The 24282-nt window shown below is 37.7% G+C and overlaps 2 protein-coding genes across 2 annotated transcripts; one reads left to right on the plus strand and one right to left on the minus strand.

Annotated features, from left to right (window-relative positions):
• Nucleotides 1-1349: 1349 nt before the first annotated feature.
• On the minus strand, nt 1350-1736 carry LOC142176144 (serine/threonine-protein phosphatase 7 long form homolog). The gene has a single exon (XM_075243227.1). The coding sequence runs from the start codon at nt 1734-1736 to the stop codon at nt 1350-1352; it is 387 nt and encodes a 128-aa protein (XP_075099328.1).
• Nucleotides 1737-14028: 12292 nt separating this feature from the next.
• On the plus strand, nt 14029-20001 carry LOC107781481 (putative E3 ubiquitin-protein ligase BAH1-like 1). Its single transcript, XM_016602186.2, has 6 exons — nt 14029-14748; nt 16100-16344; nt 16427-16681; nt 18820-18957; nt 19507-19565; nt 19669-20001. The coding sequence occupies exons 1-6, from the start codon at nt 14565-14567 to the stop codon at nt 19772-19774; spliced, it is 987 nt and encodes a 328-aa protein (XP_016457672.1). The 5' UTR covers nt 14029-14564; the 3' UTR covers nt 19775-20001.
• Nucleotides 20002-24282: the final 4281 nt, after the last annotated feature.

Here is a 24282-nt window from a genome sequence, read left to right on the forward strand (position 1 = left end):
TGTGCCACCCGCCGGCCATAGTCAATGACTGCAGGGATGTCGGTATGCTACTGCATCTCCTGTCCCAACTGGTAGAGGTGATGATGCCCAATAGCGTGTGAAATATTTAAAATATTAATTAAATAACGCAATATCACAATTATACGATATTAATAAGCCAAAAAACATACCACTGCCTCGTGTCTCCCGGAGTATGGTCTGTAGCGCTCGCCAAGTACATGAATGGGGTTCCCGATAATCAGTCGGGTGTGACGGCGGTACCATGACGCATACATATGAATAATGGCTTGCTGGGTAAATGTAGGTGCTGGCGGAATATGGTCAGCTCGGTGCTCTTCCCAAATAAGGACCTGTTGCTCTAGCCATCCCATATATATATCGTCCAGCCTGGCACGGTCATCCCGCTGATAGTGTATAGCCACCCATCCAGGATCCCTCGGTATAGGCTGGGGACGGTGAAACTGGCGAAGCACACGCTCTGTGGCATGATACTCAACCATATTGAAGAAGATCATCGGGACAGAGGTGCTCCAAAGTATTCGATCGACTGAGCAATAAAAGGGTAGCTGAGCTACCAACTCGTCGATGTATGGCGTCCAGATGAACTGCCAAATAATAACATAAAAGTGAGTATGCGCAACACAACTCAATTTAAACAAGTAAGTGTATGTACATATCTACCTGTCCGTCCACCAGCATATCTACCACATCCCTGATAAGGAGGAGATTATGATGAGCATCGGTCCCTCGGTAGTTCCCACGCCGGAGAATCCACCTAGAAGCTAGAGGGAGAAACGAATAAGCCTCACCAGGCGCAAGTGGTGGTACAGGTGGCTGCAACGGCATGATCCGCTGCCAGGCCCAAACCTAAGATAAAAGGTTGATGTAAAATTTATGAGTCATTTCGACCATATAGAATTCGGAGAAATGAACAAAGTATTCGAAAATGTTGTCACCTGTAGGAGGGGCAAAAAACCACATATGTCCACCGCTGGGTCCATGCTCGCCCGGCACATGCTCCTATATAGGTATGCGAGAACAGCAGCACCCCAACTGTACTGGGGTAAACCATCCAGCTGCTGAAGATGATGGAGAAAGCGCATACTCACTTTACTCCCCGAAGTGTTCGGGAACAAGACACACCGGAAAAGCAGGAGCAGCGCCAACCGCGTGTACCTCTCAATGTGGAGATCCTCAGTCTCGCCGGTAATGTTTGGGTGCAAAAATGCCATATGATCTTTGATGGCTGACAAAGCAACGCGACTGTCCCCAGCGTCACCCTGAGGTCTATAACCAGTAAGATGCCCCATCATATCCAAAAACTGTACACGCATCATGGATCTAATGTACTAGGGCAGTGCTACGGCATGTCCATCTACACGCAGCCCGTACAAAACCTGAACATCCTCCAGTGTGATGGTGGCCTCTCTAGTTGGCAAGTGAAAAGTGTGCGTCTCCAGTCGCCACCGCTCTACCAAGGCCGCGATGAGAGACCAATCAAGCTGCATCCGTCCAAGCTCAAAAATCGTATAGAAGCCCGTAGCCTGTAGGCGCGCGACTACACGTGCATGGAAAGGATTCTCCCCGATGAACTCCCACAAATCGTCAGGTCTCCTGGGGCGGAGAGGCTGCATCGATAGTTGTCCCTCCCATACAAAGGAGGACCTATGGTCGCCCTGCAACACTAGTAGTTGATCCTCGGCAGGTCCGGGATGCGCAGGCGGAGGAAAGTCCATGTCGTCTACTATAATTTAAACAAAATTAATTGTGTATGTTAGCTTAATAGATTAAATAATTAATTATGTTTACAATTGGACTGAATAATTATGTATGGGTTCCAGGCTCGATTTTTAAGGCCCGGTAGTACCGAGTTATCCTTAATTATTATGCGTGTCAATTTCAATATTTTTAGAATTGTGTGAGTTAGCTTAATAAATTAAATAATTAATTATGTTTACAACTGGACTGAATAATTATATATGGGTTCCAGGCTCATTTTCTGAGGCCCGGTAGCACCGAGTTATCATTAATTATTATGCGTGTCAATTTCAATATTTTTAGAATTGTGTGAGTTAGCTTAATAAATTAAATAATTAATTATGTTTACAATTGGATTGAATAATTATGTATGGGTTTCAGGCTCATTTTCTGAGGCCCGGTAGTACCGAGTTATCCTTAATTATTATTCGTGTCAATTTTAATTTTTTTAGAATTGTGTGAGTTATCTTAATAAATTAAATAATTAATTATGTTTACAATTGGACTGAATAATTATGTATGGGTTCCGAGATCATTTTCTGAGGCCCGGTAGCACCGAGTTATCCTTAATTATTATTCGTGTCAATTTTAATATTTTTAGAATTGTGTGTGTTAGCTTAATAAATTAAATAATTAATTATGTTTACAATTGGACTGAATAATTATGTATGAGTTCCAGGCTCGATTTTTAAGGCCCGGTAGCACCAAGTTATCCTTAATTATTATGCATGTCAATTTTAACATTTTTGAATTGTGTGAGTTAGTTTAATAAATTAAATAATTAATTATGTTTACAATTAGACTGAATAATTATGTATGGGTTCCATGCTCATTTTTTGAGGCCCGGTAGCACCGAGTTATCCTTAATTATTATTCGTGTCAATTTTAATATTTTTAGAATTGTGTGTGCTAGCTTAATAAATTAAATAATTAATTATGTTTAAAATTGGACTGAATAATTATGTATGGGTTCCAGGCTCGATATTTGAGTTAATTTTACAACATATAGGAATTTGTTACTTTTGTAAGTTTATTGTTATAAATTAAATAATTAATTTTGTAAAGTGTAATTGGATAGAGTTTGCAGTTACTACATACTTAAACTACATAGACTCTACGCTAAAAGGCTCTACATTTTACTACGCTAAAAGGCTCTATATTTTACAACACTAACAGGCTCTATATTTTACTACACTAAAAGGCTCTATATTTTACTACGCTAAAAGGTCACTATTATATATAAAAACAACTAACATAAAATACAAATATGAACAACAAACAAAATAAATAATATTAATTTTTTAACAATACAAATAATAGCTTCCTGCGCGGCATCACGTTTGATTCCTTATTTTTATTCCCTCTCTACGGTCCACCTATTTCTCTCTCTGCTCTAAGTTTTGGGTTTCAGAAAAAAGGTAAGCTCCTTTTTACAGATCCATTTTCGAATCTTCAATTCTTCTTCTTATTTCAATTTCAATATCTTAACCGCTTTTCAACGCCTTCGGTTTGTTTCCCACTGTTACATCTGTATCCAGTTCTCTGCTTCTCAGTTTATTTATATGTCCGCTGATTGCTCTGTATCACTGTAGTTATAGAACGTTGACATAATTTTATGTTTTTCATTTGAAGCTCTTTTGTTTCTGTACTTTGTATGATTTTTCTTCAGTTAATTTCGGCTGCTAGTTACTTTCGGTACTACACCAGTGGTAGCGGTGATAGCCCTTTTTGGTCTTTGGGTCGTGGTATTTTCTGTGTTTTCAGGGAAATTCTCAAAGTGTTTGGAGACAAGTTGGGCGCACGAGCACTAGCAAAGGAGAGCAACCTAGACGAGCGTCAGCACAGGGCGGTGGGAAGCGGTGCGAGAGCTTGCAAGTATATCGAGGGCTGCAAATCAACACAGGTTTGGTTCTCGGGAATTGGTACCTCCCGTTCTACTGTTTTCCTTTTGGTGTTATCTAAATTGATGTTACTTTAGTTCACAATAGTTAAATCATTCAATAGGTGTACAGGTAGTCACTTGTTTCCTTCTAGTTTGATTCGTTGGCCGTTGTGCACTAGCGAGTCTTTTGTAGGTCTGTTGTAGGTGTAGTGGCGGCAGTCTGGGATGATAGATTAAAGGCATGTCCTCAGGTGGGGCAGAGTGTGAGGCAAAGAGTGGGCCCAAGGTCAGGGGGTGGGTCGGGAGGCAGGGGATGTAGAGGGGGCAAGGGAGCCTATAGATTGAGAATCGGGTCATGGAACATAGGATCGCTAACGAGTAAGTCTATAGAGTTGGCGAAGATCCTTCAGAAGAGGAAGATTAATATAGCGTGTGTCCAGGAGACTAGGTGGGTCGGATCGAGGGCGAGAAACGCGGATGGGTATAAGTTGTGGTACTCTGGAGTCGTGAGGGGTAAGAATGGAGTGGGTATCCTAGTAGATAGCCATCTTAGGGAGTCGGTGGTAGAGGTCAGACGTGTGAATGATAGACTAATGACTATTAAATTGGTGGTGGGTGAGTGTACTTTAAACGTCGTTAGCGCGTACGCACCGCAAGTAGGTTGTGATGAGGAGATTAAAAGGCGTTTTTGGGAAGGGTTGGATGACATTGTTCGTAGTATTCCACCTTCCGAGAGGTTATTCATAGGAGGGGATTTCAATGGCCATATTGGGTCGTCTGCAGGTGGTTATACTGAGGTGCATGGCGGCTTTGGTTTCGGGGAACGGAACGGAGGGGGCATCTCACTGCTGGATTTTGCCAAGGCATTCGATCTAGTGATTGCAAACTCGAGTTTTCCGAAGCGAGAGGAGCATTTGGTTACTTACCAAAGTTTGGTGGCGAAGACTCAAATTGACTATCTCCTCCTCAGGAGATGCGACAGAAGGTTGTGCGAGGATTGCAAAGTTATCCCAGGTGAGACCCTTGCAACGCAACATAGGCTCTTGGTGATGGACGTTAGTATTATGATAAGAAGGAAACAGAGGTCAGTACGAGGCCGCCCGAGGATTAGGTGGGGCGCCTTGACTAAGGTTAAAGCCCAGGAGTTGGAAGGAAGGTTGTCGGCAATGGGAGCTTGGAAAAGTAGTGGGGACGCAAACACTATGTGGTCGACAACGGCGGACTATATAAGGAAGGCGGCGAGAGAGGTGTTAGGGGTATCTTCAGGCCGCACCGGTGGCCACAAAGGAGACTGGTGGTGGAATGCAGTTGTACAAGGTAAAGTGGAAGCGAATAAGGTGGCTTACCTGCGGTTAGTGGGGAGAACTGGAGAGGAGAAGAAGAGAGTGAACATTGCGAGATATAAGGTTGCTAGGAAGGAGGCAAAGATGGCAGTGACGGAGGCAAAGACGACAGCTTTTGCTCGTTTGTATGAGGAACTAGGGAACAAAGGCGGGGAGAAGAAGTTACTCCGACTAGCTAAGGTGAGAGAGAGGACGGCTCGGGATTTGGACCAAGTGAGGTGCATAAAAGATGAGGACGACAAAGTTTTGTTGGGGGATGACCAGATAAAGAGGAGATGGCAGACCTACTTTCATAAACTTCTAAATGAGGAAGGGGATCAGGATATTGTACTAGATGAATTGAGGAACGCCAAAAGCCCCCATGTACTAAGTGATTGTCGGGACATTGAGGTCGATGAGGTCATGGAGGTAATGCGTAAGATGAGAAGGGGCGGAGCCACCGAACCAGATGAAATTCCGGTTGAGCTTTGGAGGTGTGTGGGTAGAGCAGGCTTGGAATGGCTTACTAAGTTGCTTAATGTTATATCCAAGACTAATAGGATGCCCGAAGAGTGGAGGTGGAGTACAATGGTCCCGTTGTATAAGAACAAAGGCGATATCCAGATCTGTAACAACTATAGGGGTATTAAATTACTAAGTCATACCATGAAAGTCTGGGAGAGAGTGGTAGAAATGAGAGTGCGAAGGACGGTGTCTATTTCAGACAACCAGTTTGGGTTCATGCCGGGGCGATCTACCACAGAAGCTATCCACCTTATTAGGAGGATGGTGGAACAATACAGGGATAAGAAGAAGGATCTCCACATGGTGTTTATCGATCTAGAGAAAGTGTACGACAGGGTTCCTAGGGAGGTCTTATGGAGATGCTTATAGGCTAAAGGGGTCCCGGTTGCCTACATTAGGGCGATTAAGGACATGTATGATGGAGCTAAGACTCGGGTTAGGACAGCAGGAGGCGATTCAGATTATTTTCCGGTTAGTACGGGGTTGCACCAAGGGTCTGCATTCAGCCCTTTCCTATTTGCCCTGGTGATGGATGCTATAACGCATCATATTCAGGGGGAGGTGCCATGGTGCATGCTATTTGCTGATGACATAGTCCTAATCGACGAGACACGATGCGGTGTCAGCGAGAGGTTAGAGGTTTGGAGACATACCCTTGAGTCCAAAGGTTTCAGGTTGAGCAGGACGAAGACGGAATACCTTGAGTGCAAATTTGGGGCAGAGACGACGGAAGCGGGAGTGGAAGTGAGGCTTGATTCTCAAGTCATCCCTAAGAGGGGTAGTTTCAAGTACCTGGGGTCGTTTATTCAGGGGTCCGGGGAGATCGACGAGGATGTCACACACCGTATAGGGGTGGGGTGGATGAAATGGAGGTTAGCGACGGGAGTCCTGTGTGACAAGAAAGTGCCACTGTTACTGAAAGGTAAATTTTATAGGGCAGTGGTTAGGCCTGCTATGTTGTATGGGACCGAGTGTTGGCCGGTGAAGATCTCACACATCCAGAGGATGAAAGTTGCAGAGATGAGGATGTTGAGGTGGATGTGCGGGCATACAAGGAAGGATAAGATTAGAAATGAAGATATTCGAGAGAAGGTGGGTGTGGCCCCCATGGAGGACAAGATGCGGGAAGCAAGACTCAGATGGTTCGGGCACATTCAGAGGAGGAACATTGATGCACCGGTGAGAAGGTGTGAACGACTGGCGGTGGTGGGTACGAGGAGAGGTAGAGGGAGACCTAAGAAGTATTGGGAAGAGGTGATCAGGCAGGATATGGCGCGACTTAGGGTTACTGAGGACATGACCCTAAACAAGGAATTGTGGAGATCGAGCATTAAGGTTGTAGGTTAGGGGAAATTGTGATGTTTTTTTTACAGCGCACTAGAGTGTGGCTAGCCAGTTAGGAATTAGTTTTAGAATGCTATTGATCAACAACTGATGATGGGCTCTATCTTCTGTGTATTAATACCTTACATCTTTCTCGTATTTCCTATATCTCTTATATTGCTGTTATTTTATTTTTTATGGAATTTATATTATGTTATGGATTTTACGGTATTTTATGTTGTTTTATTATGAGTCTATTGATAGTACTAATATAGTGTCTCTTGTTGCCTCTTTGAGCCGAGGGTCTCCTGGAAACAGCCTCTCTGCCCCTCGGGGTAGAGGTAAGGTCTGCGTACATATTACCCTCCCCAGACCCCACTTGTGGGATTACACTGGGTTGTTGTTGTTGTTGTTGTTGTTGTTGTTGTTGTAAAATGCTATTTATTTTACTACGCTAAAAGGTCATTATTACATATAAAAACAACTAACATAAAATACAAATATGAACAACAAACAAAATAAATAATATTAATTTTTTAACAATACAAATAATTTATCAAATTTTAACAATTTTTTGTACCAAAGCTAATAAATCAATCCGGGTATAAATAAGATACAAATTTAAACACAAACATAACACAAATTAACATGGAAACACATTAAACAATACAAATATGCATGTACTATATGAGTTTCGACATAAACAAAATTGAAATACCTCGATTTAAGTTTTATGAATTTGATTGAAATCAAATTTTTGCGCTCGAAAGAAGGAATCCAAAGCTTGTATTGTATGTGAGACCTACACTCCTTGCTCTTTAGGTGACGGGTGGGGCCCAAAAGTAAAATGCAGTACTATACTGCTGGGCCTATATTTTATTGAAGTTGTTCGCAGTATAATACTGCGTTTTACTCATTTATGTAACTTTTTTTTTTTAAAGTAGTACAAAAATCTTTTTTGTCCAAAAAAAAAAATAATTAAAAAGGTTTCGGTCTCGTAAATAAGGGTGCATCGTACTATTTTTTTGTACCGTGCAAATTTCCTCTCAGCAATTCCAGAAAGCTGGAGAGCTCTTTGTATTTTCCAAAGGGTAATCTCCTTCTTTCATGTCACTTTTAGTATCAGTACAATGATTATTATCATTTAATACCGGTACTTTTTGCAAACTGGGGAAGAGAAGGAGTTCTATGCATTTGTTTTTTCTTTAGAAAGGTAGTCATGTCCTTTTACATGAAAGCTTTTTTGCTGAGTCCGAAACCTTTTTAATTATTTTTTGGATAAAAAATACTTTTGTACTACTTAAAAAAAAAAGTTATATAAATGAGTAAAATGCAGTATTATACTGCGAATTACGTTAATGGAAATTTTGCCGTTAAAGTAATTCGCAGTAAAGTACTGCGTTTTTGTTTAATTTTTTTTTGTAATTCGCAGTACTATACTGCGTTTTACTAAGATGATGGGCCCAGCTATATTTTATTAAAGCTGTTCGCAGTATTATACTGCGTTTTACTTAAAACGCAGTATAATACTGCGAACAGCTTCAATAAAATATAGCCCCTTCTTCTTCCTTGGACCACTGAACCAAAGGAAACCAAAAACCTTCGATTCTGTTGGTCCCTTCCCCTCCCCCTCCCCCCCCCCCCCCCCGCGTCAAACTTCAAAAAAAAAAATTTTTGGGTCCCACCCGTCACCTAAAGAGTAAGGAGTGTAAGTCCCACATACAAGACAAGTTTTGGATTCCTTCTTTCGGGTGTAAAAATTCGATTTCAATCAAATTTAAAAAACTTAAATCGAGGTATTTCAATTTTGTTTATGTCGAAACTCGTATAGTACATGCATATTTGTATTGTTTAATGTGTTTCCATGTTAATTTGTGTTATGTTTGTGTTTAAATTTGTATCTTATTTATACCAGGATTGATTTATTAGCTTTGGTACAAAAAATTGTTAAAATTTGATAAATTATTTGTATTGTTAAAAAAATAATATTATTTATTTTGTTTGTTGTTCATATTTGTATTTTATGTTAGTTGTTTTTATATGTAATAGTGACCTTTTAGCGTAGTAAAATAAATAGCCTTTCAGCGTAGTAAAATATAGAACCTTTTACTGTAGTAAAATATAGAGCCTGTTAGGGTTGTAAAATATAGAGCCTTTTAGCGTAGAGTCTATGTAGTTTAAGTATGCAGTAACTGCAAACTCTATCCAATTACACTTTACAAAATTAATTATTTAATTATAACAATAAACTTACAAAAGTAACAAATTCCTATATGTTGTAAAATTAACTCAAATATCGAGCCTGGAACCCATACATAATTATTCTGTCCAATTTTAAATATAATTAATTATTTAATTTATTAAGCTAGCACACACAATTCTAAAAATGTTAAAATTGACACGCATAATAATTAAGGATAACTCGGTACTACCGAGCCTCAAAAATCGAGCCTGAAACCCATACATAATTATTCAGTCCAATTGTAAACATAATTAATTATTTAATTTATTAAGCTAGCACACACAATTGTAAAAATATTAAAATTGACACGAATAATAATTAAGGATAACTCGGTGCTACCGGACCTCAAAAAATGAGCCTGGAACCCATACATAATTATTCAGTCCAATTGTAAACATAATTAATTATTTAATTTATTAAGCTAACAGACACAATTCTAAAAATGTTGAAATTAACACGCATAATAATTAAGGATAACTCGGTGCTACCGGGCCTCAAATATCGAGCGGTGGCGACCGGAGACGCACACTTTTCACTTGCCCACTGGAGAGGCCACCATCACGCTGTATTAAGCTAACATACACAATTCTAAAAATGTTGAAATTAACACGCATAATAATTAAGGATAACTCGGTGCTACCGAACCTCAAATATCGAGCCTGGAACCCGTACATAATTATTCAGTCCAATTTTAAACATAATTAATTATTTAATTTATTAAGCTAACAGACACAATTCTAAAAATGTTGAAACTAACACGCATAATAATTAAGGATAACTCGGTGCTACCGAGCCTCAAATATCGAGCCTATAACCCGTACATAATTATTCAGTCCAATTTTAAAAATAATTAATTATTTGATTTATTAAGCTAACACACACAACTAATTTTGTTTAAATTATAGTAGACGACATGGGCTTTCCTCCGCCTGCGCATCCCGGACCTGCCGATGATCAACTACTAGTGTTGCAGGGCAACATGAGTACCGTCTATGGAAATAACAGGATGACAATCCACAAAACCATCAATTGATGGTTTAAATGACCAGAACACATAGTTGAAAATATATTCGGGTCTGTCCGGACTCCGCTCACGCCTCAATTCAACAATAGTCTCGGGGTTAAAGTGTTGCAGCGCGGCCATGTACCTGGGCAGATTTGAAAAAGACTTATCCCAGTCGCCATAAATAAGTTCAAAGGCACGTTTGCGACCGAGATATGCCTTTCTTTTGGTTATAGTACAACCATACTCCTGGTGGACGGCTATAATACACTCTTTAATCTTGAACCTAATGGACACTTCCAAATATGGAATCAAGACAAGAGAAATCAAGTCCACATCCAAGTTGAAGTGATTCCCATTGTATGTGTCCATTTCACATTTGTGCTCGCTAATAAATTTATCCACTTTCCACAAATCTGATTTCTTCTTGGTGGCACGCAACATCCAGTGACAACCCATAAAGTCTTTACGACATACAGCCTTATATTTCTCCGTAGTTGACTCACTTAACGTCATCTCACGGCACTCTCTTATACTGTAGATTTTTACAGCCCTAATTAGGCGAGCTTTATCGGGGAAATACATGCCCTTTGTCAGAACAGCTGGTCTAGACTCATCCCACATCGCTGGCCGAAATTCATCATCATTCCTTGTGAGGGCATCCACGTTCGGCATGCTTGGCAAATTATCAAGGTAGGGAATATTCCGCTCATGAAATGGCACATGGAACTCGTACACTCTTGGTCTAGCTGGAGGTGGAGGAACATGCTCCCTCGTCAACTCAGGTTCAACATTCACTTCCTCCTCATCATCACCCTCATCATGGAAGGGTGTGTCATCCCCAGACTCATCCGCATTGTTGTCATAATCACTATCATCTTCCTGACTCTGCGCATCTGCCAAATAGCGAGTAAATACGTCGTCTATGGGCAACTGTGTGAGGTCAGGAGCTTCAAGAAGCTCGTTTTCACTGCACATAAAGAACAAAATGATAAGTTACCCAACTAGATAAATACTTTAGATATAGCTATATCACTTTACTTACAAGTCGTACTGTCTTGACGTTTCATGATGGATATTTTCTTGTTGGTGATGACTCCCAGATAGACCACCATGGTCCAATACTCCAGAACTACGCATATTCCAACTAGGGGCATGGTCATAACTTGTAAAATTCATATCCGGACGGTACCCCCTATGAAAAATATGAGTGTTAATACAAATCCAATTAAAACATAAATTAAACATCGCTAAAACGTAGTAAAATTGAAGTTTACCAGTCGTCTTGTTGATTATCTAAAGTCAAAAAATTATTTTGTGGCTGCTCATTCGCCGGTGGTGACAAATTTAAATCAAGGCAAGCTCTTTCATCACCAATCTGTCCGGCAAAAACTGCTCCAGAATAACCACCCGATGACTGGGGGTTATCCCTACTATGCACGCCCTCATTATTGGGAACGTCTTCCACCTTGACGTACATTTCCAATAATTTTATTACAATAAATTCCCTATATTCATCCGGAATCAGCAAAAAATCTCTAAGAGTTTCATCATCCTCGATGTTAAACTCAGAATAATAAGCAAACCCCTGCGGAGTCACTGAATACGGAAATCTACCGGTTATTTTAAGGTTAACCGAACGCCTCCTCTCATTCATTTTTTTTACGTAACAACGATACCAATTTATCGTACTCCATAGTAAGCGGCAATTTAACATGACATTGTGGAGGTGAGCTATACCTCACAAAGTTATTCTCCAACACAACCTCAACACAACCTCACCCCCCAATATAGTGAAACCCTTATTTTTGCCACTTCAGACATTGTAAAAAAATAATTGATAAGAAGAAGAGAGAAGTATGAACGTAAGTTTGAAATAAAGTATTGAATGAATTTTTATAAAATTGAAACGCCTTTAAATAAGGCAAGTCCGACGTTGGGGTGTAGAATTTTTCTATGTAAAACACAGTATAATACTACGTTTTATGTATTGAATTATTGTTATGTCAGTTCATTATTGGTGGGGGCAAAAACCAGAGTACAACGCAATTACTTAATGTAAAACGCATTATTATACTGCGTTTTACAAATGTATCTTAGTAAAACGCAGTATAATACTGCGAATTACAAAAAGAAATAATTTTTTAAGTAAAACACAGTACTATACTGCGAATTACTTTAACGGCAAAATTTCCGTTAAAATAATTCGCAGTATAATACTGCGTTTTACTCATTTATGTAACTTTTTTTTTTAAAGTAGTACAAAAATATTTTTTGTCCCAAAAATGATTAAAAAGGTTTTGGACTCCTTATTTATAGGGATGAAAATTGGGTAAATGGCCGAGTCCTACATGAAAATGGATATTGTCATTGGATCCTAACCAATCTCAAAAGATACACATAGCAAAGAATTCCAATTCAACTAGGAGAACAAGCTACTGGCGGATGGAGAATATGTTTCCAACTTGGACTCTATGTCATTATCTCTTAGAAAATTTGACTTGTAAATGCACCGTGGAATTCGGGTGATCAGACAAAGCTAAGTCGAGTAGATCTTAGTTTTGTGGAGAAAACTTGGCTCACGTGAATCTTCATGGAGATTCTCAAATTTTTTTACATGAACACTTCTAAGCCTAGTCTTCAAAAGTTGAAAAATCTTGAGCAGGGGGCATTTGTAAGCATTTAAATTTTATTGAATTTAAATTCATAAAATAATTTGGACCATATAAAATTCAAGACATTAGTCCAAACAAATATTGTGGCTAATAAATTGGGTTAATTATATATGTGTTGGGCTAATCCATTTAATTAGACTACAAATTAAATGATAAGCCCACTCCATTAGCCCAAGGTCCAAATGGCTATTAGCCCGTCTTAAAGCCCAGGCTCATGTCACGTGTCAAGTGATGTGGCAATCCAAGTCAAAAGAACGAGCCAATAAAATCAAGACACATGCCAAGCGACGTGGCAATCCAAGACAAATAAATGAGCCAATGAAATTGTGCCATGTGTCAAGTGATATGGCAATCCAAGACAAATAAATGAGCCAATTAAATCATGCCAAGTGTCTGGATGGTATTGGTCAGTTCAAACGGACCAATCAAATCGCAGAGCCACAACACTCCCTACAACTATAAATAGAGGTCTTCGTAAAGCTAGAAGACACCAGAAGTGATAACAAGAAGCAAACAGAGAGCTCGTGTATCAAACACTGCAGATTTCTCTACAAGCTACAAGTTCAAGCACTCAAGTTACAAGTTCAAGGTCAAGAACGAAGCCAAATCAAATACCAATGCGTTCAAGATCAAATTACTTGTTCGTGATCAAACACAAATTCAAGTTCAAGGAGGAGATTCAAGATCAAGCTTTACAAGCCCTTGAATCAAATCAAAGTCAAGCTCATTAAGATACTTTACATTCTTGAAGAATCAGAGGAATACCATAGAGATCTTAACACTTTCATTTATTGAAATCAAATACTATATTTGTTACGCAATTTTCTAGTCTTGATTATTTATTTTTCTCGACGCGAAAATTTATTGTTACAGCCTTTTCCATCACTCTTCTATCAACGCCCTTTAAAAAGAATGCCAAAGTTAACATTAAAAATAAAAAAACTATCCAAATATATCAACTGTAAAACCAAAGATTTATTCTATATTATATTCGTATATCTCACTTTTAATCTAAAACCAAAAATCAACAGAAAATTGCGAAATGATCCCTAATTGACCTAAGAGTCTTGAATTAGATCGAAATAAAGCTAGCGTTTGAATATAAATTTGATATTGAAAAATGAATTTTTGAAGAAGAGATGAAAAATAATTTTTGAAAGTTTAAATTGAATTTGGACATGCATTTTACTTGAAAAGAATTTGAAGTTTTGTGACTAGAAATCTTCAAAAATTTCAAAAATTATTCTAGAGCTATTTTTGGGATCTTAAGATTTTATTTTCAAAATCTGCTAAAAATAATTAAAATCTGTAAGCAAACAGATATTTGGAAAAAAGCTCCCAAATTGACCAAAGGGAAAAAAGGTCCAAAATTTGCGAACCAAACGATCCCTAATTGACCTAAGAAATCTTGAATTAGACTCGAAATAAAGAGTTGCTGTATATAATCGCTATCCAGCAACCAAATTGAAAGAAATAACGACATGTCACATGATTTCTCGTTGGCTTTTTGGCTCGAAAGGGAAAGTAGTTTAAAATACGGATGACTTTCCCATTTACGGAATCCACCGTCAGACTTTCGAAAGAAAATTTCCCTTTTCCGTGAACTTCTCAAAATTCCTGTGCGTGCGTTGTTCTTAAAAGGTGTCACTTCTACCATCTTTTAAGGATAGATCCAAAAACAAGATAAGAATTGCAGAAATTTATCGAGTAAGTGCACCTCTTAATTTATGAAAACGTTGATTTTCGTCACAATTCGGTCTAGCGAGCGTAGTAAATCTACTGTTTATCTGTTTTTGTCTCTTCATCCGAGATTGAGAAAGGGAATTTTGAAGATATGAAATTTTGCAAGAAATATGAGGAGTATATGGAGGGGCAATTAGGGCAGAATAATAAGAAACTGCCAAGAGTTGGTCTTAAGAAACTGAAGAAAATATTGAAGAGGTGTAGAAGGTGCCACCAATCACGTAGTGTTGCTGCAGATACCACCACTATACATGATTGCCCTCATCAATGCACAGGTTTGTTTATACAACGTTAATTAAACTGTTGAATTAAAATTGCTTTAGTTTGATCCATCTTTCCATAGTCAAATTATTTTGATATGATAAGCTTAAAGTTGGCTGGAGGAAAAAAATTAAATAAAGTCGCCCCCCTTTGAGTTTTTGACAATACATGTGTTAGAACCTTTAAAGCTTGTAAATTCATTAATTCTCTATTTGCTTACACACGTTAGTTGGTTGAGTTAAAATTTTCTTAAACATATGAAATCAACTCTCTGGTTGATTCATCCCTGATGAGCATAGTTGCTGCTTTAGTCAGATCTATCGTTGCATATTCAGATTATTTTGTATCGGATAGCTTAAAGTTGGCCCAAAAAAGAAAGAAAAAAAAGTAAATAGATTCACCGGCTTTTGAGTTTTTGACAAGATATGCACTAGGACAACTTTAAAACTTGCAAATGCATAACTCCTCTCATTGCTTATACACGTTAATCTGTTGAATTAAAATTTGCTTAAATATATGTAGATCTGTGGTTGGTTCATCTCCGGTTGGGCATATTTGCTGCTTTTGTTCTCATGTTCATATCCAAATTATTTTGTAGAGGATAACTTAAATTTGATAAAAGTGGAAAAAAGAAATTCGCCCCTTTTTGAGTTTTTGAAAATATATGCACCGGAACAACTTTTAAAACTTGTAAAATCAAAGAATTTTCTTGTTTCTTAGTACTATATTTTATCTCAATCATCTTATAAATTTCTAGCTTCTAATATTTCTATCTACTTATATTGCTTAAAAATACTTAGAATCTCTTGTTGATTACATCTCTAATGACCATATTTGCTGCTTTAATTTCACCCTGGAATTTAACTTTTATCTCATTTTTAGATTAATCTGGTGTAGATGGCTTGAATTTGGTAAAAGAAAAACGAAGAAATTCGCCCCTTTTTGAGTATTTGACAATATATGCACTAGAATAATTTTTATTCTTTTAAAGCTTGTAAAATCAAAAACTTTTCTTCTTGTTTCATAGATGTTTTATACCAATTATCATTGTAAGGCTAATAAATCTATCAAGTTATATTGCTTTAACACATGTAGAATATCTGGTTGCATCTCTGATGAGCATTATTTAGTGCTCTAATAACATTCTGGAATTTAATTTAGTGTTTATCGCATTACAAATTAACTTAGTACAGGATAGCTTGATTTTGGTAAAAAAGAAACAAAGAAATTCTTCCCTTTTGAGTTTTTGACAATTTATGCACTAGAACAACAATGTTCAAGCCTGTAAAATTTTAAACTTTTTCTTTGTTTCTTAATATATCTCATCTCAGTCTATAAGTTCTAACAAGTTTTCCTCCTCTGTAGTTTGTGATGGAAGTTTTTTTCCATCTCTCCTTAAGGAGATGTCTGAAGTAGTTGGCTGCTTTAATAAATGTGCACAGAGATTGCTTGAACGTCATCTCTCCTCGGGTTTTCGCAAGTGTCTTATCTTGCTCAAAGAAAGAATACAAGGAAACCATATTGCTTTAGTTCAAGAAGGAAGAGAACTGGTCACCTATGCGATAATCAATGCAATTGCCATGCGTAAAATACTTAAGAAATATGACAAGGTATTTTCCTTTTGGGCTATTAATTCAACACATTTACTGAGTCATTTTGTTTCCTTTATTAACTACTTATGCCTATCTGTAGGTTCACTATTCTAAGCAAGGTCAGGCATTCAAGTCACAAGCTCAAAGTATGCACATTGAGATCCTTCAATCCCCCTGGCTCTGCGAGCTTATGGCTTTTCACATCAATTTGAGAGAAAATAAGGCAAGAAATGAGAAGGCTCTTGCACTTTTTGACGGTTGCTTCCTGATATTCAATGAAGGGAAACCATCTCTCTCTTGTGAGCTCTTTGATTCTATCAAGCTTGATATTAATTTGACCTGTTCTATTTGCTTGGTAAGTGCTTGCTCTTTCTCCATATCTTTCCTTTTATGTTATCAGCCAAGCTGTTATCAGCCAAGTACACCCCCACCCCACCCCACCCCTCCCCCCCCCAAAAAGAGTTCCCCTTAATTGAGTACAGTCAAACCACCGCCTCTTCTGTTCCGATATTTTTTTGGCTGCTATAGTGAAATGTTATTATAGAGAACATGTATTATAACGTAATATAAAAATCAGTTCCGAGAAAAACTTGACTTTTATAGTGAATGACTGTTATATAGGGATGTTGTTGTAGAGAGGTCTTACTGTATCACATTCAAAATTTTGCTTGAAACACAGTTCTGGAGAAAGGCTAACTTGTGGGTGTGTGTGATTTAACACGTCTTTTTGCTGTACTACAGAGCAATTATCTGACTGTTATTTAACAATTAGAAACCTTTGCGTATGGAAAGCATCAGAATTAAATCTAGATAATGTGAACATCATTCTTAACATTTTTAATTGATGTCACTATAGTTGCAAAACTGTGATCTGGTGTTAGCTGGTTCTTACCGTCAGTGATGAATGCGTTTTACTCTGTAATCAATTTATCCCGTGCTTGGACTCAATGATAAGTGGTTAAGACTTGTATGTGCAACCAGCTAAGGCCTCAGAGCTGGTCAAGTATTCAATTTTGAAGTTGCAAGCTTGCCCATGATCTCTTTGTTCAGATAAAGAGATAGTTATTCGTTGGCTCTTGACTTCTTTTAGCTTGGATGGGGTGCTTTATTTTTTACGTGGCTGATTTAAGATACTATTCTGTGAAATATCTAGTACTTGGTAGTTGTTTGGTTGTCATGTTGGGTATTATACTTCCCTAGAATTTGGATACTATCCAAGTATTATGAAAGGTTGTAGTCTTTTTATCTCATGTCGAATACACTAGACAAATAATAGGATATCCCGCTGCTAATCCAATCTACTAGAGTCCAAAACTTTTGCTCAATTTTGAGCAGGTATGATAACCAACTTCACTAGTTCACATGACTAGGACATCTATTATCAATATTTCTTCCTGTGTAATTGACCATTGGTGAGAAAAGGAAAGAAGAAAACTGGAGGGCCAGTTTTGCATACATTTGAATGATATAGATTCATGTAACAACAGACAACGAAAAGCAAGTTTTTGAAAGCTTTATCGTAATTTTATTTTAGTTGCTCAACAATCGAATTATAAAGTCCTGTGTAAAGAATTACCAACCCTAAATTCCTGAAAATTTCAAGATATCAGAAAAACAACTACTGTATAATTTATTCTGCAAACGTCATAAAGCAAAACTAAACATATGACAAATGGATGATGTAAAGTGATCGAATTTAGGAAGACATTAGATGGAGTAAAGCTAACATCCCAAATCATATCCTAAAACGTAATAAGAAAATTAGCATTGTACCTATTCTACCATTTTATTACGAAACATCGTTAGTAATATACAAAACAACATAAACTGTTAGTCTAGATTAACAGAAACCATTTCAATCTTGGCTTCTTAAGTTAAGACATCTGGTATTTATTAACCATCGAAACCATTTCTCATTTTGCTTCTTTGTTTATCACAACGAACATATCCATCTAATTGTTCATCAGATACAGTCACCCTCGCAGCTGTAAGGCGGTGTGCAGTGGCGGAGGCAGGATTTCCACTAAGGAGGTTAAAAAAAAGAAAAAGTTAAAAAATTAAAAGAGATTGTGACAGCTGGGAATTCAACCAGCAACCTTACAGAGGTTTTGAACCCCCTTGACCACTGAACTATGCTCGGGTGAACCCCCTTCCGCTCCCCTAAATCCGCCTCTGGCGGTGTGCATGGAGTTTTGAGAATAGAAATCAGAGAAAAGAGCTCATTGTTGTTCCTTTGGCTTCAAATTCTGTTGATGTCCTCAATTTTTAGTGTTGTTAAGCTAAAAGGTCGTTATCTTGTAAGTTTCAACAGAGCACTTGCTCTCCAAGCAAAAATGTTGTTGCCTTCTATCCTAGCGTCCATGCAGAAACTTTCCATTAGATTTTATCATTTGTGATCCATATTGCAACATGCAGGATAAGTAAAAGCATTGATTAACTTTGAAAGTTTGTATCGTCTATGAAACAGTGCTTTAAATACGCCTTTTTATGCAGGATACCGTGTTTGACCCAGTATCTCTCACTTGTGGCCATATCTTCTGCTATATCTGTGCTTGCAAAGGTGCATCTGTGACCATAGTGGATGGACTGCAGGCGGCAAATCCTAAGGAAAAATGCCCTCTCTGCCGAGAGGTTCGTTAAATGTTTGTTCTTTATTCAAAAACATCACGCGAAGTCTTATATTGTGAATTATATAGTTTTAGAGCACCAATTTTATTAAACAGTGGATACCAAATTGCCAGTGTTTAACTGAATGGTACTGTCTTGTGAGAGAGGATAAACAAGTTATTTAAAATTAAAGTATTCCCCTGGACTTTGTTTCCTCTGGTTACAGTATAGTAGTTTGCCAATCCACCCCTTGAAACAAGGAAAAGGATTTCACATGGATTTATGAACCCGTGGGGAACATGAAGAAGACGTATCTGCTTTGCAAATCTGATTAATAATACAAAGATTAATGTTATTAAGAAATTTGGGGACGTTGTTTTAGTGATCGACATAAGTTGCAAAGAAATTAACAGTCAATAATATTTGTTTAGTTATAGTTGATCTCTCGGTTTTCTAGCTTCTGCACTGGCTTATTTCTTCTCCAATTATGATTTGCTTATACTGGTATTATGTGTAAATGTTTTGTGCTTTATAACATAACATTCGTCTCATATTTGTTGTTACGCGAATCAGGAAGGAGTTTATGAAGGTGCTGTGCGTCTAGAAGAGCTTAGCATTCTATTGAGCAGAAGGTATCTTTCTTCTGTATTGCATAGTCGATTTAGGTTTATCAACTATCTGGTGCGTTCTTGTTGCTTCTGTTAGTTCTAAATACAATTCCACTTTTTCGAACAGTTGCCCTGAGTATTGGAAAGAGCGTCTTCAGACCGAGAGAGTAGAAAGGGTCCGGCTTGTTAAGGAGCATTGGGATAATCAGTGCCGTGCATTCATTGGTGTCTAAGTTAATAATATCTGTCTCATGGTAGCACTAGAATTGCTTACTGGCATTTGGTTCTGCATTTTCTTACATTTTCCTAAGTTCCTGTTGTGTATGCCTGAACAAGTGCTAGAATCTGTAAATAACTGCATATTTTTGTCAATGGTTTGAGTTTAAGCATTCATGCTCACTTGTACTGGGTCAAGTAACTTAGCAGTAATTTTGTAATCAAAAGCAGTAATTAAAACTTCAATTTGTAAGTTCTTGCTTTTTACTCATCACTTCTTTAACAAAACTGAGCGCTTGATAGTGAGGAAAAAGCAGGGGCTGAGAAGAATATATTTCACTTGAAAAACGAATATGGTACTATTGACATGCCCTTAGCATTAGAATATGTAACAGAGTTGCGCGGAGGCTAGTAAATTTTTGGGTTCTTTTAATATTTTGAGAAATTATATAGTAAAACTATGTATCTCTCTTCGTCTGCTCCGGCCTTCTCCAATAAGCGGTTTCGCTCTAAGTGACATACCAACTACATCTGAAAAGCACGAGACTAAAATTAGTGATAAGTACCTAGTATTTATGCACTAAAATAATTCTTTTATTCCTATAAAGAGTTACCAAAAATAGTATCGTCGGTTAACTTTTCCGCCACTTTCAAGAATAAAAGACATTTGAGAATTTTTGATTGGGAATATCTTTTTCGGATTCCTTTACGATAGTGTTGTCAGTAAAAGCTATTTCCACTTCTTTATAAACCAAGGTGTAATTCGGATTGGCACAATCTAGATAGCTATTGATAATGTAGTAACTCTTCTTTGGTTCAAAGAAGCCCTTTCACTTTTCTACATGCTTATTGAAAAGTATTGCTTGGATCCCTATTATAGATGCAACCAACAATTTAGTTCATAAATAAAGACAATATGAATTAGTAAAGTATAGTTAACAAATGTAGAATGACATTACCTCTTCATCAACTAATATGAGTTCTGGAAACACCTTTTTACCTTTGGGTTTTGTATGGTATTACTGTACCCTTTCGAATCACCAAGACTTTCATAATCCAATCGGATGAATATTTTGGTACCTTGCTAAAGGTACATCTTGTTTTGATAATTCTATTTCAGTCGCCATTTCGACTGAACCTGAGATGGTTATATGGACAATGAAAAATAATATAATATTAATGGGTTGTGTGGTTTCTATTATAATTTATTGTGTCATTTCAAATGCACAATAGCTTATAAACATCCGTAAAAGTAGGAACAACTCGTGCTGGCAATAGCTTTTATTAATATAGTGAACCCATTGAAATAATTGTAATAACTTAAAAGTGTAATTTTATTAATTATTTGAGCGAGTATTCCTAGGAATTCGAACCTGTTAGAAAAGAACTGAACTAATTAATATTGGAGCGAGCGACATAATCTATAGTTTAGAAAAAAATCAAGTGAAATCAAAATAGCATTAGCATAATAGGTTCCTAAATCTAACTTCCTGTTTGCAAAATAATAATTAAAAGACTATTCTAATAGCATGAGCATACAAGAGATGTCATATGCTAAACTTCTCTACAACAGTTATATCGGCACATATGGAAATGGATGGCACATATGGAAATGAATGGAACTAAGAAAGAATATAACCTACTATTTAGATATTTATTGTGATATATAGACTCATATGAAAATGGGTAGAAGGAATACAACATAATTTGATTTGGACACTTTCGGTGAATTGTGAACATGAGCAGATTTATAGAATAAAAGCGTAATTTAATTTTATAACAGTCTTCAGTTTAATTAAAAACAGTAATAATTTGTGTTGGCGTTATGTTACATGCTAATTGTAGGATGGGACCTAAGTCTACAAAAGGAAAGATTAGGGGATCAGTTAGTCATTAAGGACAAAAGAGTTAGTTAGTCAGCTAAAAGAAATACAAGTTGTTAGAAGTTAGTTAAGGGGGTTAGGGAAATTAGCTGAATATAATACCCTTTCATCTGTAATTGACAATCATTGATTTGATTCTATGAAATAATCTCTCTCTCTCGATCTTTTCTCAATTGTTATATTGTTCAGGAGTAGTTCATCAATTCTACTCCTTAAGTTTGCAGTTTGGGTGTTCTTCATTGAACACATTACATTGGTATCAGAACTCAGCCAATTCTCGGCCATTAATCATGCCGAAAACGACGAGGAGTGGTGAACTCAGAGAACAAGTGCATGAGCAAGGTGAAAGGAATGGAGATGCCTTGGAGAAAATTCACCAGTTACTGGCAACTCTGACTGCTAATAGCCAGTATCAGAATCCACCACCCATGCCGAAATTTGCAGCTCCGGCGGAGGCACGAACAGGTAACAATAAGAAATCTAAAATCGATTTTCCAAAATTTAATGGTGAAGAAGGATGGATTTATAGAAGCGAGCAGTTCTTTGATTACGAGGGAACTCCAAATGAAAAAAAAGGTTAGAATTGCCGCAATTAACATGGAGGGTAGGGCTTTATAGTGGCATGTGGCTTTGATGAAGTCACGAGTAGGTAGAGGATTACCCAATTGGAACGATTATATGAGAGCATTACATTTTCGATTTGGGCAGACTCTACATGAGGACCCTATGTTAGAGCTGATTGAGCTAAAACAAACGAGGATTGTTCAAGAGTTCCTGGTTCAATTTGATGCATTGTTGGATGAGGTAGAATTATCAGAAGGAATATTCTATCATCTGTTTTTTGAAAGGACTGAAACCAGAGATTGGTGTTCAAGTCAGAATGTTGGGACCAAGAACCTTGATGAAGGCCTATAGCTTGGCCAAATTAGTTGAACATTCTTTAGAGTTCTAGAAGACACAAAGCCAACCAGTGGTGAGGAGCTCTAGGCCCTTACTACCAACCCCAAACTCTTCTTGGAATACAAACTCGCGAGGGTTCACAAGGGGGTGGGGGAAGTAAATACAATAAGGGAAGTAAATACAGTAAACAGGGAAAATTCTCTGGTTCACAGGGGAAACCTTTGATGAAAGGATCAAGGAGACTTACAGGAGCTGAGATGGATGAAAAAAGCACCAAGGGGCTATTCTTTTGGTGTGATGAAAAATATGTACCGGGTCATAAATTCAAAGGGGAAAAAAGTTGTATATCTTAGAAGTTGAGGAGGAAGAAGAGGAGTGCGAAGTAACTAATGCCTTTGAAGAGGAAGAGAATAGTGAGGAATTGGCTTTAAGTCCTCAAATGTCTGTCCATTCCTTGGATGGTACATCTGATTATAGGACCATAAGAGTAAAAGGGGGAATAAAAGGAAGAAGTGTTCACATACTGATAGATTCTGGATCTACTCACAAGTTCATGGACCTAGAGACAACTAAAAGACTAGGGTGAAAATTGAAAAAAATTCCACCCTTCTCTGTGGCAGTTGCCAATGGGAGTAGATTACATAGTTCCTTCATGAGTGCAGGAGTAGCATGGAAAATAGAGGGGGTAGAATTTAGAGCCGACATGTTAGTTATTCCACTAGGAGGGGCAGATGTTGTCTTGGGCATACAATGGCTTATAACCTTAGGAGATATCAGGTGGAATTTCAGGCAGCTGAAAATGAAATTCCAAATTGGAAGAAAGAAGATATCACTGAGGGGTAGTCAACAAAGGAGCCTAAGATGCTGACTAACCAAAAGATGCAGAAGGTTCAAACTAAGTCTGCTCAATTGAGCATGATGTTTACTGCATTTGTGCAACTCAGCGGCCAGCAGAACACCATGTAAGCCATCAGTATACAGTCACAACAATTGGAACTTCCTGATGACTTGAAGCCACTACTGGACACCTACTCTTCTCTTTTTGAGATCAATACTGCCTTACCTCCTCACAAAGATCATGATCACATGATAGTCTTGAAGGAAGGAACATCCTCAATTAATGTCATACCTTATAACCACCCTGCTAGACAAAAGGATGAAATAGAGAGACTGATCGATGAAATGCTGAGCTCTGGGATCATTCTTCCAAGTGTAAGCCCCTACTCCTCACCTATTGTGATGGTTAAAAATAAAGATGGAGGCTAGAGACTCTGCATCGATTACAGGCAGTAGAATAATTGCACTATCAAGGACAAATTTCCAATACCAGTTATAAAGGAGTTACTGGATGAATTAGGAGGGTCCAAGTACTTCTCTAAATTGAATCTTAGATCTGGTTATCACCAGATTAAAATGGCTGAGGAAGACATAGGAAAAATAGCCTTTAGATCACACCATGACCACTATGAATTTGTGGTCATGCCCTTTGGTTTAACCAATACCCCTTTACATTTCAAAGTCTGATGAACAAGGTCTTTCATACTTATTTGAGGAAATTTATTTTGCTTTTCTTTGGTGATATCCTCATCTATAGCACCACTTGGTCTAACACTTACTACACTTGGAGCAGACTTCCTTTCCTACAGGAGATTGTTTTGTTTGTGAAGCTGAGTAAATGTACTTTTGGGAAGACTGCACTGGACTAACTAGGCCACATCATTACTTAGGAAGGCCTCACTGTT

The sequence above is a fragment of the Nicotiana tabacum genome, chromosome 22 (genome assembly GCF_000715075.1).
Source record: "Nicotiana tabacum cultivar K326 chromosome 22, ASM71507v2, whole genome shotgun sequence".
Classification (NCBI taxonomy): domain Eukaryota; kingdom Viridiplantae; phylum Streptophyta; class Magnoliopsida; order Solanales; family Solanaceae; genus Nicotiana; species Nicotiana tabacum.